Source organism: Cucurbita maxima, unplaced genomic scaffold (genome assembly GCF_002738345.1).
Source record: "Cucurbita maxima cultivar Rimu unplaced genomic scaffold, Cmax_1.0 Cma_Scf00002, whole genome shotgun sequence".
Classification (NCBI taxonomy): Eukaryota; Viridiplantae; Streptophyta; class Magnoliopsida; order Cucurbitales; family Cucurbitaceae; genus Cucurbita; species Cucurbita maxima.
The window spans coordinates 4014020-4029272 of record NW_019272018.1 but is presented as its reverse complement, the minus strand read 5'-3'; the positions used below and the strand labels follow the sequence as shown (position 1 = coordinate 4029272).

At 38.5% G+C, this 15253-nt stretch overlaps 4 protein-coding genes across 9 annotated transcripts; 3 read left to right on the top strand and 1 right to left on the bottom strand.

The window, feature by feature from the left end:
* Nucleotides 1-1098: 1098 nt before the first annotated feature.
* On the top strand, nt 1099-6724 carry LOC111498337 (ATP-dependent 6-phosphofructokinase 7-like). Of its 4 annotated transcripts, none has more exons than XM_023149534.1 (14): nt 1099-1536; nt 1760-1806; nt 2465-2504; nt 2759-2821; nt 2907-3044; nt 3115-3273; nt 3356-3409; nt 3661-3729; nt 3816-3945; nt 4042-4304; nt 4421-4469; nt 4543-4697; nt 5792-5953; nt 6374-6724. In XM_023149534.1, exons 1-14 carry the CDS (start codon nt 1423-1425, stop codon nt 6425-6427), a joined length of 1497 nt encoding a protein of 498 aa, XP_023005302.1. In that variant the 5' UTR covers nt 1099-1422; the 3' UTR covers nt 6428-6724. The 4 variants fall into 4 exon arrangements, 3 of the variants coding, with proteins under 3 accessions (XP_023005302.1, XP_023005294.1, XP_023005311.1); XM_023149526.1 differs by lacking the exon at nt 6374-6724 and adding an exon at nt 6163-6337; XM_023149543.1 differs by lacking the exon at nt 6374-6724 and adding an exon at nt 6060-6208.
* Nucleotides 6725-7277: 553 nt separating this feature from the next.
* LOC111498467 (40S ribosomal protein S30) lies at nt 7278-8118 on the top strand. Its single transcript, XM_023149737.1, has 3 exons — nt 7278-7386; nt 7526-7663; nt 7890-8118. Exons 1-3 carry the CDS (start codon nt 7383-7385, stop codon nt 7934-7936), a joined length of 189 nt encoding a protein of 62 aa, XP_023005505.1. The 5' UTR covers nt 7278-7382; the 3' UTR covers nt 7937-8118.
* Nucleotides 8119-8726: 608 nt separating this feature from the next.
* LOC111498399 (IAA-amino acid hydrolase ILR1-like 1) lies at nt 8727-11530 on the bottom strand. Of its 3 annotated transcripts, XM_023149652.1 has the most exons (7): nt 11452-11528; nt 11283-11345; nt 10799-11070; nt 10466-10591; nt 9801-10115; nt 9599-9727; nt 8727-9348 (listed from the first exon to the last, which is right to left on the bottom strand). In XM_023149652.1, exons 3-7 carry the CDS (start codon nt 11003-11005, stop codon nt 8941-8943), a joined length of 1185 nt encoding a protein of 394 aa, XP_023005420.1. In that variant the 5' UTR covers nt 11006-11070; nt 11283-11345; nt 11452-11528; the 3' UTR covers nt 8727-8940. The 3 variants fall into 3 exon arrangements, with proteins under 3 accessions (XP_023005420.1, XP_023005410.1, XP_023005402.1); XM_023149642.1 differs by having other exon boundaries at nt 10799-11345; nt 11452-11530; XM_023149634.1 differs by lacking the exon at nt 11452-11528 and having other exon boundaries at nt 10799-11384.
* Nucleotides 11481-15239, top strand: LOC111498451 (vacuolar protein sorting-associated protein 32 homolog 2-like). The gene is made up of 8 exons (XM_023149712.1): nt 11481-11628; nt 11771-11885; nt 12094-12193; nt 13504-13589; nt 14075-14166; nt 14350-14464; nt 14553-14745; nt 14950-15239. The coding sequence occupies exons 2-7, from the start codon at nt 11808-11810 to the stop codon at nt 14739-14741; spliced, it is 660 nt and encodes a 219-aa protein (XP_023005480.1). The 5' UTR covers nt 11481-11628; nt 11771-11807; the 3' UTR covers nt 14742-14745; nt 14950-15239.
* Nucleotides 15240-15253: the final 14 nt, after the last annotated feature.

Sequence of the window (15253 nt, the reverse complement as noted above, 5' to 3'; positions counted from 1 at the left end):
AATAAGACAACATTAATGGGTGTATATAGTGACACAACTGCAACATTTATTTTATAAATTAAAAGTTAATTTTATGTTGATTAAGGATTTTCAACAAAAATTTACTATTACCATCATAATATTTATCTAAATTTGAGGTATAAAAAATCTATAATCAATTAATTTAATTTTTTAAATTTGTTCTATTTAAACCAAACCAATTTTATTTTTTTAAGGGTTCATATTATTTATGGCTGACGTGAGAGAATATACATTTATTTATTTGCAAAAATAATAAAATGTAGAGCTAGAAGTAATCTTTATATATATATTTAAAATTACAAGAGGATATGATTAAAATAAATAAATAAATAAAATGGTATGTCATCGTAGGAATGTCAATCAAAAAAATAAATATTAAATTACGTCAGCTTTCTATTTTTCAAATATACACAGACTATACTCAGCTTTCCATGGTTTTTCTAACAACAAAATAGGTCAGCTTTTTTTTTTTTTTTTTTAATTGAATCCTAAAATTAAATCGTATTATTTTAGAACTCAAGAGATAAAAAAAAAAAAAAAAAAAGATATATATATTTATTTTAAGTAATAAGATTTAAACGTTTGATTTTTTATTATTTATCTAGCTTACTTTGATATTCAAATATTTTAACTTAAAAAAAATGATAATAATACTCATTAATAATTTTTTTAGATTTTAGATAGATAATCAAACGAGATTTTTTAAAATTTAAATATTTCTAAAAGTTCATTCATTAAATGTAAAAATGAAAAAAATATATATATCTTTACATGTCTTAACTAATTTTATATAAAAAATTACAAATCATATTCGTACAGATAAAGTTTACAAATAATAATAAAATACCCCAATAAGTTATCGTTTTTTTAATAAAAGAAATATAGTACTATTGAAATGCCAAGTGAATCAGAAAAATAAATAAAAAATAATAATTATAAAAGTTAATTAAGTTCCGTGGTCGATCAGAGTATCAAATTTCGAATAGGAAAATGATTCAGGAATCTCCAACACCCTTTTTAAAATTTTCTATTTTTAAAAAATTTCTGGTTCTTTTTGTCTGATTGCGCCACTCAAAGCCCACTCTTATCGGAAGAACTGTATGGTAACAATAATCATATGGCACAAGAAAGTGGTCGTAGTTCCTCCAGTTTTTAGCCACCAGATTTCTCTCGATCCAAAATACCAGAGCCTTTTCAGCCCCAGCGATGATACCCAGAAAGCAATTTTAGCGTCTACTGTTGAATTTCTACTTTTCCGGGAGTCTTTCACCGATTCGTCAACAGGGCCCCCCCTATATCTGTGTATATATATATCTTTCGCCATTCTGTTTCCTGTTCAACCAATTTAGATTTGTGGCTTGCCCTCGTCGATTTATTGTTTGATGATCGTTTCGGATCGCGATGGCGACAACTGCTAATAACATTAACAGTAGCAAGGCGAAGATTGTCCATGGAGATTCTGGTTATGTTCTTGAAGATGTTCCTCACTTGTCCGACTATATTTTTGATCTCCCTGTATGTTCTTTTTCCAACCCCATCTGCTTTTTCTTTCTGATATCTTGTTTCCTTGATGTTGCGATGTTGATCTCAACCAAATTTAGTAATCTGGGTTTGTTTGATTTAGTCATTTTGTTGATGAATCTTGAAATTGGCGGGCGTAAATGATGTTCGTATTATTAGTTCGGTGGTGGCCCTGTTTGTTGGCTTCTGATGATCTGATGGTTTGTTTTGCTTGCAGACGTATTCCAATCCATTGCAAGACAATCCTGCGTACTCTGCAGTCAGGTTGGTGCTTCTTCTTTTGTGCTTTTCTAATCTCTTATGTGTTTTTTTTATGGTTTTTTAGGAGATTGATGTTAGGAATCACGATTCTCCATAATGGTATGATATTGTCCACTTTGAGCATAAGCTGAGCATAAGCTGATGTATTCTTTACTTATAAACCCATGATTATTGTGTAAGTTAATGTGGGACTCCCTCCTAACAATATTTCCCTTGAACAAAGTACATCATAGAGCCTCCCCTGAGGTCTATGTAGTCATCAAACAACCTTCCCTTAATCGGGTCTTGACTCCTTTCTCTGAAGCTTTCGAACAAAGTATACCTTTTGTTCGACACATGAGTCACTTTTGACTACACTTTCGAAGCTAACAATGTCTTTGTTTGACACTGGAGGATTCTATTGACATAGTTAAATTAAGGGTATGACTCTGATATCAGGTTAGAAATTAGAGATCACTACATTGGTATGATATTGTCCATTTTGAGCATAAGCTCTCATGATGACTTTGCTTTGGGCTTCCTCCCAAAAGACCTCATACCAATGAACATGTATTCCTTGTCTATAAACTCGTGATCATTCCCTAAATTAATCTGGACTCCCTCCCAACAATCCTCAACAATGCGCTGATTTCCGTTGATAAAGTTAATCTATGTTTTGCAGGCAGTATTTTGTGCATGTTGATGACTCCGTTCCTCAGAGGGTTAGCTTTTTTCTTGGACCTTACCTTTTGTTTCTAGGGAGTTTGCGTATTATTGTAAATTTAAATTAATCTTAAACTATGGGATTTCGTTACAAAATGTGAGATTGTGCATAAAGATGTCTGATAGATGCTATGGCATTTCCTGGTTTCATGAGGAAATAGCTCTAAATGGCAAGATTTATGAAGCATTGACATATGAAAATGATCATTTTCTCATGTAGCAAGATGCATCACTGTTTTCATTGCTTTTGCAGATTGTTGTTCACAAGAGTGGTCCAAGAGGAGTGCATTTTAGGCGTGCTGGCCCGCGCCAACGAGTTAGCTCTCTCTTTATTACTCTCTCAATGTATGGTTTTTAGTTTCATCTTTTAGTTATTGAGTTGCAATGGCTTGTTTCTTCAGGTATACTTCCAGTCAGATGAGGTTCATGCTTGTATCGTGACATGTGGCGGTCTTTGCCCCGGTCTCAACACCGTGATCAGAGAACTAGTTTGTGGTTTATACAATATGTATGGTGTCAAGAAGGTTCTAGGAATTGAAGTAAGTCATTGCCTTAATCCCTGCACTACCTACACAAAGGATGCTTTACTAAGCGAAAAGGGACTTGCAGGGTGGATACAGAGGGTTCTATTCTAAGAATACCATTCCTTTGACTCCAAAGTTCGTGAATGATATCCATAAACGTGGTGGAACTGTCATTGGATCATCACGAGGTGGTCATGATACTTCAAAGATAGTCGACAGCATTCAAGATCGTGGCATCAATCAGGTGTGAATGTGATACTATTTTTTTGCAATTTCAATGGGAAATTAGATTCTTGGATCATTGTTCATTGGTTTCCTTTTCTCAGGTTTACATAATTGGTGGAGATGGAACTCAGAAGGGAGCAGCTGCTATATATGAGGTAACATAGTTAAGTACTGAAACTTGGCATCTTGATGTCGTGTATTCTTGTTTTTTTAATTGAGGTTTGATAAAGCATGAGATCCCGTATCTGTTGGAGAATGGAACGGAACATTTCTTTTAAGAGTGTGTTTTAAAATATTGACGGGAAACTCAAAGAGGACAATTTCTGCGGTTAATGTTAATCTCTCGTGGCTTATCCACTTTCTGTTTTGTGATTTGTATGGGAAAAAATGATTATTTGTTCCTCAGGAAGTCAGAAGGAGAGGGCTCAAAGTTGCTGTTGTTGGGATCCCGAAAACCATCGATAACGACATCCCGGTACGTTATTCATCTTCCAATGTTGACTGTCGTACTAAATCGAACAGTTACTGGTTCTTAGTGGATTCTGTCTGGTTCTGATGCAGATCATTGACAAAACCTTTGGCTTTGACACTGCTGTTGAGGAGGCTCAGCGTGCTATAAACGCCGCCCATGTTGAATCTGAAAGTATGGAGAATGGTATAGGACTTGTGAAGTTGATGGGTCGCTATTGTGGTAAGTTTGCAGCTTTGGCTAATAATTAGCTTCATCATATGAACTTGTCAAAGCTCGTACTAAGTCCTGATGTTGGTTTCCTGGTGATGAGTGCAGGGTTCATAGCAATGTATGCAACTCTTGCGAGCAGGGATGTCGACTGTTGCTTAATTCCCGAGTCACCTTTCTATCTTGAAGGACCTGGTGGACTTTATGAATACATTGCAAGATGTCTCAAAGACAACGGTCACATGGTCATTGTCATTGCAGAAGGAGCTGGGCAGGAGCTGCTATCTGGAAGCCTCGATTCTAATAAGCAGGATGCTTCTGGGAACAAGCTTCTTCAAGATGTTGGGCTATGGATATCACAGAAAATCAAGGTTTAGTGCCTACCCTCTTTTCTACAAACATTTGTTCGTTTCAGTTAGATCTTATAGTACATAGAATACTTGAATCAAATCATTGTTCGCTGAGAATTTCATTTCTGTTTCTGCAGGATCATTTCTCAAAAGAACATAAGATGACCATAAACCTCAAATATATTGGTAGGTTCTAAGTGATTTATTTTCTTACCATTAAATATTTTATATCAGACGTATAATACTGTTGTTGTGACAGATCCGACGTACATGATCCGAGCTATTCCAAGTAATGCCTCTGACAATGTTTACTGCACTCTGCTTGCACAAAGTGCTGTGCATGGAGCAATGGCTGGCTATACTGGCTACACTAGTGGGCTTGTTAACGGAAGACAGACATACATTCCCTTCTACGTATGACCTCGACCCTGAGTTTGACCCCGACTCCCCCATAATAGTCATAGAATATACCCAAGAATCATGCACAGATGTATGTGAGATCCTACTTTGGTTGGAGAGGGGAAGAAAGCCTTCCTTGTAAGGGTGTGGAAACTTCTCTCTAGCAGAAATGTTTTAAAACTGAGGTTGACGGTGATATGTAACGGGTAAAGGGGACAATATCTACTAGTGGTGAGCTTGGGCTGTTACAAATGGTATCAGCGTTAGGCACCAAATGGTGTGCTAGCGAGGACGCTGGACCACCAAGGGGATGGATTGTGAGATCCCACATAGGTTGGTTGGAGAAGGGAACAATGCACATTCCTTATAAGGGTGTGGAAACCTCTCCTTAACAGACACGTTTTAGAACCGTGAGGCTGACGATGATACGTAGCAGGCCAAAGTGGATAATATCTACTAGCGCTAGGCTTGGGCTGTTACAAATTATATTAGAGCCAGACATCGAATGGTGTGCCAGCGAGGACGCTGGACCCCCAAGGGGGATGGATTGTAAGATCCCACATTGGTATTGGTTTGGAGAGGGGAACAATGCAGCTTCTTTAAAAGGGTGTGGAAACCTTTCCCTAACATACATGTTTTAGAACCGTGAGACTGACAATGATACGTAATGGGCCAACCTGGATAATATCTACTAGCAGTGGGCTTGAGTTGTTATAAATGGTATGAGAGCCAGGCACCGAATGGTGTGCCAGCGAAGATGCTGGCCCCCAAGGGGGGTGGATTTTGAGATCCCACATTGGTTGGAGAGGGGAACAATGCACATTCCTTATAAGGATGTGGAAACCTCTCCCTAACAGATGAGTTTTAAAACCGTGAGGCTAATGGTTATACGTAATAGGTTAAAGTGGACAGTATCTAGTAGCACGTATTTGAAGTTTTGTGAGTTTAAACTATTTATAGTGAGGTTAGTGTTTCAGTCAGTCTTGCATTCCTTGTGCACATAAAACAAGCTCAATCTGACCACGGTTGGAAACGAAAGGACGAATAGAGACATTCATTCATCAAGCTTTACGACGAATGTGACTAACACTGATTTGGTCAATCTGCAGCGAATTACTGAGAAACAGAATAAGGTTGGGATAGCTGACAGAATGTGGGCGAGGCTTCTATCGTCGACGAACCAGCCGAGCTTTCTAACTGCAAAAGACGTAAACGAGGAAGATACGACGAACGATACGAGCGAGTTAAACAATAAGACGGAGGACGAAACGGTGAGCAATCTAGTGTAATGTAGTTCAAACTGAATTGTGTCAAGAATTTGAAAGATGAGTGTGTTGTAGTAAGCTAAGCTAAGGCTGTTATTTTTGGGCCTTTCAGTTCTTCTCTCTAGCCATTGCTGAAGTCCTAAACCACTCGTGAAGAAGCTTAAGCTGTCTTTTATGGAGTTCTTTTCTTGTTATACTCAGTTTGCTTGTTGTAGGCTAATTGTTTTAGACTAAATCTTTATCCAAAGGAGGATTCTCCCATTGTATTGGATCGTTTAGGATAGATCTTTCTCTTGTCTTGATTATGTCACAAGCTGTGCTCATCGGTTGCTCACTGGATGAGTTACTGCTGTATGCACTATCTTAATAAATAATATTTCTTTTTTATTAGTACTAATTCTTTTTCCAAAATCACCAAATATTTAGCCAAACTCCTATTCCGACCCGCCGCAATTAGAGCATACCCATTTCAAGCTCTGAAGGTCGAAAGGCATAAAAGCAAGCCCTAAAATAAGGAAAGGTGGTCCGAAAGAGCAGAATAAGACAAGACAGCTAGGCTAAAGGCGAGGAAGTCCCATTCGACAACTACTCGCTGGACAACTATTGGTTGATTGTCGACGAGGAGGAGTCAACTAGCGAGGTCAGCTTTTGGAAGATTATATGATTATATGATTCTTTAGCTCATTGAGTTATATTACATTAATGAATCTGGCTGGAAAGCCTTAGTCTTGTCTGATTCTATTTTTTATAAAGCTACCAAATTTATTTCTAAATAAATTTATAATTTCAACTATTCATGGAGTTTCATAAACCAATGACTACCCGTTGGGCAACCAAATGTAGTAGGATTAAAGGTTTTTCTACGATCATAGCTGAGTTGTGCGTAAGTTGACTAGAACATCGAAGGACATGCATCTTTCCGTGCTTTGGTTTGAAAGATTATTGAGATTGTATTTACCATACATCTTCACTTATCATATTTTACTTGTGAAGGGTATTATTGGTAATTTTTAAAGTCTATATATAATTTTGAAAAAGAGAGCAGTAATTTAATCTAAATTAATACTTATATGTAATATTTAATTAAACAAACTAAATTGAAATGCAATGATTGGTTAAAATATTGATTTAAAGAATTCCAAATTGAAGGTTAATTAATTAATATCCTCAATATATTTTATAAATATTCATGTAAAAACAACTTTTGAATGCAATTTTTTATTATAGCCCTAACCTGATGGCAACAATGGCCCATTCCCATTTATTGGGCCCAACTGGAAGGCCCAAAGTTTAGAGAGTATTGGTCTCTCAGCTAGCCCGTATTCATAATCGTCTATATATTCCCAATCGAAACCCTAATTGGTCTTTCGAGCTCTTCACCGCCTTCTCATTCGGACTTCAAGCACCAGGACGCTACCGAAGTAAACAATCAGCCATGGGTGAGCTAAACCCCAACTCTTCAGTTCTCGACCTTCGATCTATTGTAGTGCATTTAGTTTTTTCTGATGCGTCTCGATTCTTTCATCTCTCTGAATCTGTTTGCATATCGTGTTTCTCTGTGGCTTTATTGACTTCCAGGTAAGGTTCATGGATCTTTAGCTCGTGCTGGGAAGGTGAGAGGTCAAACCCCGAAAGTAGCGAAGCAGGACAAGAAGAAAAAGCCCCGGGGACGCGCACACAAGCGTATGCAATACAACCGCAGATTCGTCACTGCCGGTAAATCATCGTCGTTAACTTTATTGATCTTCAGATCTATTGGCGCTTTAGTTTAGGATTATTGATTTAGGTTTCGTGGAATTAGCATTGCAATCGGTTTATTTGTTAGAAATTAGAATATATGCAGTTCTGTCTAATCGATATCTTTATTACGAAATTAAGATCCTCGTATGAGGGTTTGATAGCCTCATTCTAACGTGTGGTTTATATCTATTTGTATTTGTAGTTGTTGGCTTTGGAAAGAAGAGAGGACCCAACTCCTCCGAGAAGTAAACAAACAACGATTTCGTTGGGTGCTTTGCCGCTGGAGATGCATGGTTTTATGCGTTATTAAGCATTTTCTTTCTTTTTCTAATAGATGTTTTAGTTGTTGAAGCTTTTTTGACCATGTAAAAGATATTTATTTTGGCAATATATTAGAAGCAATGCGATTTGGATCTGAATTTTAGTTGGTTTCGTATTTTCTCTTGTTGATTTTATGATATTTATCTGGATACCTAGAGTTCTCTCAATGCCGCGATGTTTCTTGATTTGAGTTGTATTTTATATGTCATCGAAAGTGGAGTTGAGTGGGAAGATCTCTCATTAGATTCTTATAAAATCTGCACTGATAGGCTTAATTTACAAAAGCAAGCGTTTCTACGTTTTGTCTTACAATTGCAACAGGTGGTTACTAATGATTTGGGTGCTGTAACAAATTAGGTTTCTGGATCAAATTACATGAGCTTTCCCGAATCTGGACGAGTTTTTCTCATTAGGTTACTTTTATCAATTACGATCCAAGTTCTAGGCATCGGAACAGTTGATGTGCATGAAAATGCTGAAAAGATCTTTCTTGTTTGAAAGGCTTGCAGGCTTTGCTATTATAGAGAAGTTTGTGTTAGAGAAGTAGAAGTTTGTATTAGAGAAGTTTTCATACTCTTGTAAAGATTGTTTTATTCTTCTGTTTCGTTTTTCTTCTCAATCGACTGATCTCACAAATATGATGTCCGATGGGGATTCTATTTATAGAAAATGGTTTTAGAAGCATTACTCCTGAAGAAATTCTTTTAGGAGGTGGAGGTGGTTTAAATGGTTATATATTGAATCCCAAATAAGCAAAATGATCATGGCTCACTCTGGCCAAACTTTAAACAATTAAGCATGGCAAATGGGTTTTTCTAAAATTGCATCTGGGAAGCCTAAACACATTCTCAGACGTGATTACAAGTGACTGGTACTTGATCCAGAACAGAAACAGAGCCATTACTTGGATGACTCTAAACAGCTACAGATATTTAAAGCTCATCACGAGAGTATCCTTTAGTTGAAGTAGACTTGGGTGAGTACTCTAGAAGGTACCTTGTGGCGATTGAAGCCTGCAATGCTGCACCATAAGGAATAACATCTTCATTCACTATGTAATAAGGCGAATGTCCCGGTTCGAACTTTCCTACAGTCTCGTTCTTCATCCCAACGAAGTAGAAGAATCCTGGGAATGCTTCACAATAGAATGCAAAGTCTTCTGCTCCCATTAAAGGTTGCATATCAAGAACGTTCTTCGAACCCAACATGTCCCCAGCGACTGCACGAAAATGCTCGTAAAGATCTTGGTCATTCAGTGTAACTGGAAAAAAAGGCTTTTGATCTTCATTGAACTCCACAGTGGCATTGCACCTCTGAACGTTGGCTTGTTTTGTGATAACCTGCCATTGTTTTCCAAGAACAAAATATCATGGACTAATATTTGAAATGGATCTAACGACCCAAGTCTACCGTCAGTAGATATTGTCCTATTTGAGCTTCCCTCCGTTAATAGATATTGTCCTATTTCGGCTTTACCCTTTGGATTTCCCCTCAAAACTTTAAATTACGTCTGCTAGAATAAGGTTTCCACACCCAAGGGTGTTTGGTTTTTCTCTCCAACCAATGTAAGATATCACAATAAAAATCTACCTCTACAATTCTGTGTTTAAGTTGGATGAAGCTTTCCTTTGAAAACGCCCTGAAAGTGCCGCCAATTGTTACAGAATCAGGAATGACATTGAATGCATCACCGCCCTGAAACTTTGCTACTGTAACGACCTGAAAGATTCAAGCATGTTTGTGAATTGACAGAGTATAACAAGGCTGAGAAATGTTTAGAAAAAAAGAGAACCTGTGAATCTAATGGATCAGTTTCGCGGGAGATTAGTTGTTGCAAACTGATAATTATGTTGGAAGCTGCTAAAATTGGGTCAAATGTGTGGTGGGGTAGAGCAGCATGACCTCCCTTACCGCTAATAACTGCCTCAAAGAAACCACTTGCAGCCAGAATAGGACCAGGCCTGGAGATCACCATGCCAAAAGGATACTTGGCACTTACATGTGCTCCAAAGATGGCATCAACATTGTTCAATACTCCAGTCTCTAACATTTTCTTCGCTCCCCCACCTCCTTCCTCAGCTGGTTGAAAAACAAGAACTAGTGTTCCCTGTTAAGATCAGGACCATCAACACCATAAACTAGCGCAGCAGTATGAAAAATATGAAAACCGTCCTAAGGAGATTGTAAAGAAAACAAGCACGGTCTTCAAAAACTAAATATGAAACCATTATCAAACGGGACCTTAGTATCTAAAGCCCCCGCTCATTTCTTAGAGGTTAACAAATAATAGGTAGAAATATGCTTCCAAAACAACACAAATCAACAAGAATAATACGTAGAACATATCTAAAAGCTCTATAATGATGTAATCTCCACAGCAACAAGCAACCCCTTTTAACTTAGAAGATGATAGAGTATGTAAAGCTTCCATCAATAGCAAAATCACAGCGTAAGAACCTGTATTAGATGGCGATGCTCCACAAGAATCTTTGCAGCTCCTAAAAGCATGGCAACATGAGCATCGTGGCCGCATGCGTGCATCTTTCCAGGAACTTTGCTTTTATGCTCCCATGCTACGCCCTCCTACAATACAACCACCAAAACTCCATTATCTTAAGTTTCAATACATAGCATTTAGAAGCACCAATGGGTGAAAACCATTGAAAGTAGACCGGTTGAAGTGGTACTTAGTTTCAAAATCATCCATATAATCCTATTAATTCACAATCACATTCAACCAAAACAAGCAGAAAGAAAAAGGGGATTACAAAAATTGGCTATAAAGTGTACCTGCAGGGCTAGAGCATCCATGTCTGCTCGAATAGCAACGAAAGGAGGGTTTCCAGTTCCTATGAAACCAACCACGCCAGTTATGGCCACTGGATACTCATAAGAAATGCCTAAACGGTCAAGCTCCGCTCTGACAAGCTTGCTGGTCTCAAATTCCTCGAAACCCAGTTCAGGGTTCTCGTGTATTTTCCTTCTGATATCAACCATCCAATCAAAAACCTCTGGACTCTTAGCATATTGAAGGAAATTCAAAGGGATTTGCGACAATTCTTCTGGGATCGGAGAGGAACACAGGAATTGGGCATAGCATAAGCACATGGAAAACAAAATCAAATTCAGGCAACAACGTAGAGCCATTGGTTTCTCTGTAATTTTCAATGTGTAACGATTCAAACTATGGAAATGAAGATTTAGTAATGGAGTTGAGTAGAAATACAACTGAAGATTGAAGTCTGATCGGCAGTTGTTGGAGAGGAAAACATACCAAATGGAATGCGGAATGGATGGCCTCTCGCCTCTCAACACGACGAGCAATATTCATAAATGTCTGGAAAAGAAATCTTGATATCTTAGCCCAGTGTTCGAGGTGGAAGGCCTTACGGAATTAGAAGGAAAAATTGTATAGTTCTTAGGTTTGGTAAGTCAGCTTTAACCTTTTCTTTTGTGGGCCGCAACACTGTCAACGCCGTGAAGAAAAAGGCATCTCCCACACAACAACAACGCGCCTAAGTAAACCGGACCAAAGTCGCCTCTCAACCAGATCTGCCCTTCTTCTTTAATTTTATTTCTCCACACCGATCGCTCTTCGATTTCCTATCATCAGCTCTCAGGTACACACCTCTTCATCAATTTTTTCTTCTTTCTTTTTGGATCGAATTGACCTTGTGTTTCAATCTCGATTTTGGTCGAGTTTCGAGATTTGATTTCTGGTCAGACGAAATATGAGTGATGATTTTGTTTCTGTTGATGCAGAAGTTCGGAGGTCGGTTCGATTCGCAGATAATCCACCATGTCTATGTTCAATAAGCTTTTTGGTAAACCTAAGCAGGAGTCTAGTGCCCTGGCGACGCTTGACAAATTAAACGAGGTATCATAGCGGACTCGGTATCTTTCAATTGAATTCCTTCTCCCCACTTCTGTTAATTAGGGATTCTTGAGAGTATTTGAAAACTGAAACCATTAATATGGCTAAGTTGAACTACAAGATTTTCCCAACATCACTAATTGCTGTTCTTTGTTATAGCGACGACTCTTTTAGGCCGAAATGAATTGTTTTATGCTCTGTAAATTTTCAGACACTGGAAATGCTGGAGAAGAAGGAGAAGGTACTTTTGAAAAAGGCTTCAACAGAGGTAGAGAAGGCCAAAGATTATACCAGAGCAAAGAACAAGCGAGGTATGGCAGTTTACTATTGAACGAAACATTTTGGCGTTAAGTACTTGCAAACTATTGTGATATTATGATGAACTTGTTGATGATTAACGTCAAGGGTGGCTTAGTAATGAAACAACCAATGATTTTGTTATCTTTTCTTCTTCTACTTTGTTCGGGGGATGGAGGGGAGGGGCCTCGGATGTTGATATCCAAATTTGTTTTCTATACATTCTTGAAGTTGAATACCTCATTCAATAATTGTTTTTGATCCAATCTATAGGAATCGGTAGAAAAGACAAATACCTTATGATATACTAGATCCGGCTCGATTATTGATAGAGTGAATAGATTCTTTGGTGCAAGTTCGGTTAATGGTGGACTTCTTCTCCAGTATCCAACCCTGTCATCTTTTCCTTCTTATGACTTTTTCCCATTTGAAATGTTTGTAGTCTTTGGACTCCCCTACATGTAAAGAGTACTTCAATACTTATTGATGTGTGGTTACTGTGAGATCCGGGACGAAGCATTCCTTATAAGAGTATGGAAACTTCTCCCTAGTAGACGTGGTTTTTCCTATAAGGGTGTGGAAACCTCTCTTTAGTAGATGTGTTTTAAAATCGTGAGGTTGACGGTAATACACGGGCCAAAGCGGACAATATCTACTAGAGATGGGCTTGAGTTGTTTACAAATGGTACCAGAGCCAGACACCACCGGGCGGTGTGCCAGCAAGAACGCTGGGCTTAAGGGGGGTGGATTGTGAGATCCCCCATTGGTTGGAGAGGAGAATGAAGTATTCCTTATAAGGGTGTAGAAACCTCTCCCTAGCAGACACATTTCCGCAAGGCTGACGGTGGTATGTAACAGGCCAAAGCGGACAATATCTGCTAACGGTGAGATTAGGCTGTTACAGTTACAGTCAAGTTTTAACGATTCATGTTATTAATAATGGTAAATGGCTTGTTTTGGCCTTCTGTCATTCGTTGATTTATGCTCTTCTATTTCTAAATTTCAGCTCTGCTAGTTATGTTTGTTTCTTATCCAAGTTGGGGATGTGTTTAATTTTCAGCGTGGGTGCAAGATCATCAGTTAGTTATACCTCTTGATCTTGGGGTATTTGCATTTCATTTATAGTATGCCCCAACTTCCATCACAAATTTCTGGTATCCTGTCGACTTCTTTAGTTCCAAGTATTCATGCGTCTTGGAGAAGTTTATGATAGGAACCGTTTGTTTCCTCCTTTGATGTTGGATCTTTCCTGCGTTCAGGTTGCATTTCAAATTGTAGTTGGTGGTAATGTTGCTTCAATATTAACTTCTTTTTTATTTTATAGCTGCTATACAATGTTTGAAGAGGAAGAGGCTATATGAGCAGCAGATAGAGCAGCTCGGCAACTTCCAATTGCGGATCCATGATCAGGTGATTTTTTTATGCTATATTGTTATTGTGAGTTCCGACATTGGCTGGATAGGGGAACGAAGCATGCCTTATAAGGCTGTGGAAACCTCTATTAACAGACGCGTTTTAAAGCTTTGAGGGGAAGCCCGAAATGGAAAGCCCAAAGAGAACAATATCGGCTAGTGATGAGTTTGAGCTATTACAAATGGTATAAGAGTTAGACACTGGGTGGTATGTCAGCGAGGATGCTAGGCCCCCAAAGGGGGTGGATTGTGAGATCTCACATTGGCTGGAGAGAGGAACGAAGCATGTCTTATAAGAGTGTGGAAATCTCTCCCTAATAAACGCGTTTTAAAAGCCTTGAGAGAAAGCTTGAAAGAGAAAACCCAAAGAGGATAATATCTGTTGGTGGTGGGCTTGGATAAAAGACTAGTTTGATGTATTCATGTTTGCTTTTTTGGTGCTTGTGTATCTAACGTTGTGAGTTGTAAATATTTGGGGTGCAGATGATATTATTAGAAGGTGCAAAAGCCACAACTGAGACTGTAGATGCATTGAGGACCGGGGCAGCTGCAATGAAAGCAATGCAGAAAGCAACGTAACTACCACATTCTTTCAATGTAGTTTCATTATTTGTTTTTTTGGTTCTCTTTACCCATCCAAAGGTTGTGAAAATCTTCGGAATGATGTGCTGGGAGAGCATAACGACGCATGATGCCCGAGGGCCGAATGTTTCCATTACAATTTATGAAATTGGATGTTTAAGAGTCTCCTTTTGCAGGAATATCGATGATGTCGATAAAACAATGGACGAGATCAATGAACAAACCGAGAACATGAAACAGATCCAAGAAGCATTATCAAATCCAATTGGTGCTTCAGCTGATTTTGATGAGGTTTTTAGTCACTTTCCGTGTGTTCTACCATTTGTCCCTGCAGTTTTGTAAAGTTTTTCTTCCACTAAACACTTGTTTGTACGCACAGGATGAACTGGAAGCAGAACTTGAAGAGCTAGAAGGTGCAGAGTTGGAAGAACAACTTCTTCAACCTGCAACAACTGCTCCTGCTGCGCCAATTCCTGTCCCGGCAGGCAGACAAACTGCTCGACCTGCTCCAAAACGAACTGCTGAAGAAGATGAACTGGCAGCACTGCAGGCTGAGATGGCTCTTTGATTTGGTATCCATTATGGTCTTGGAGCAAGGCCTTGGGCTAATCTTATGATGAATTATTTCCCCCTTTGCTACCGTTCTAAGCCTATGAAATGAATATCCTGCATGCTTGTCCCAACAAAATTTGTGCAGTACCCAACTTTGCATCTAGAGCAGCTACAAGGCTGTCAAGGCTGTCAAGGCTAAAATGTTTTTTTATGGAATTATGCAGGTGGCGTAAGCATGATTAACATTCGAAGAGAGACGCTATATGAAGAATTGGCCCGAGGATGTACCAAAGATTTGAGCATTTTTTGCCAAGTTCAGCAAAGCCTGATCAACAGGTTTCTTTGTGACATTACCAGATAATAATGCAATTTTATTTTTGGTCCTGTATATTCTGTAAATGAATATACCATTCCTGTGGTTAGTATTGACCTAATATGGAGCTGACGGGTTAAGTGTCTCAGTTACACAAAGAGACCATGTGTTAAGTTTAAGTTTGAGTTGGTTTTTTGAAAATCCATGCTTTGAGT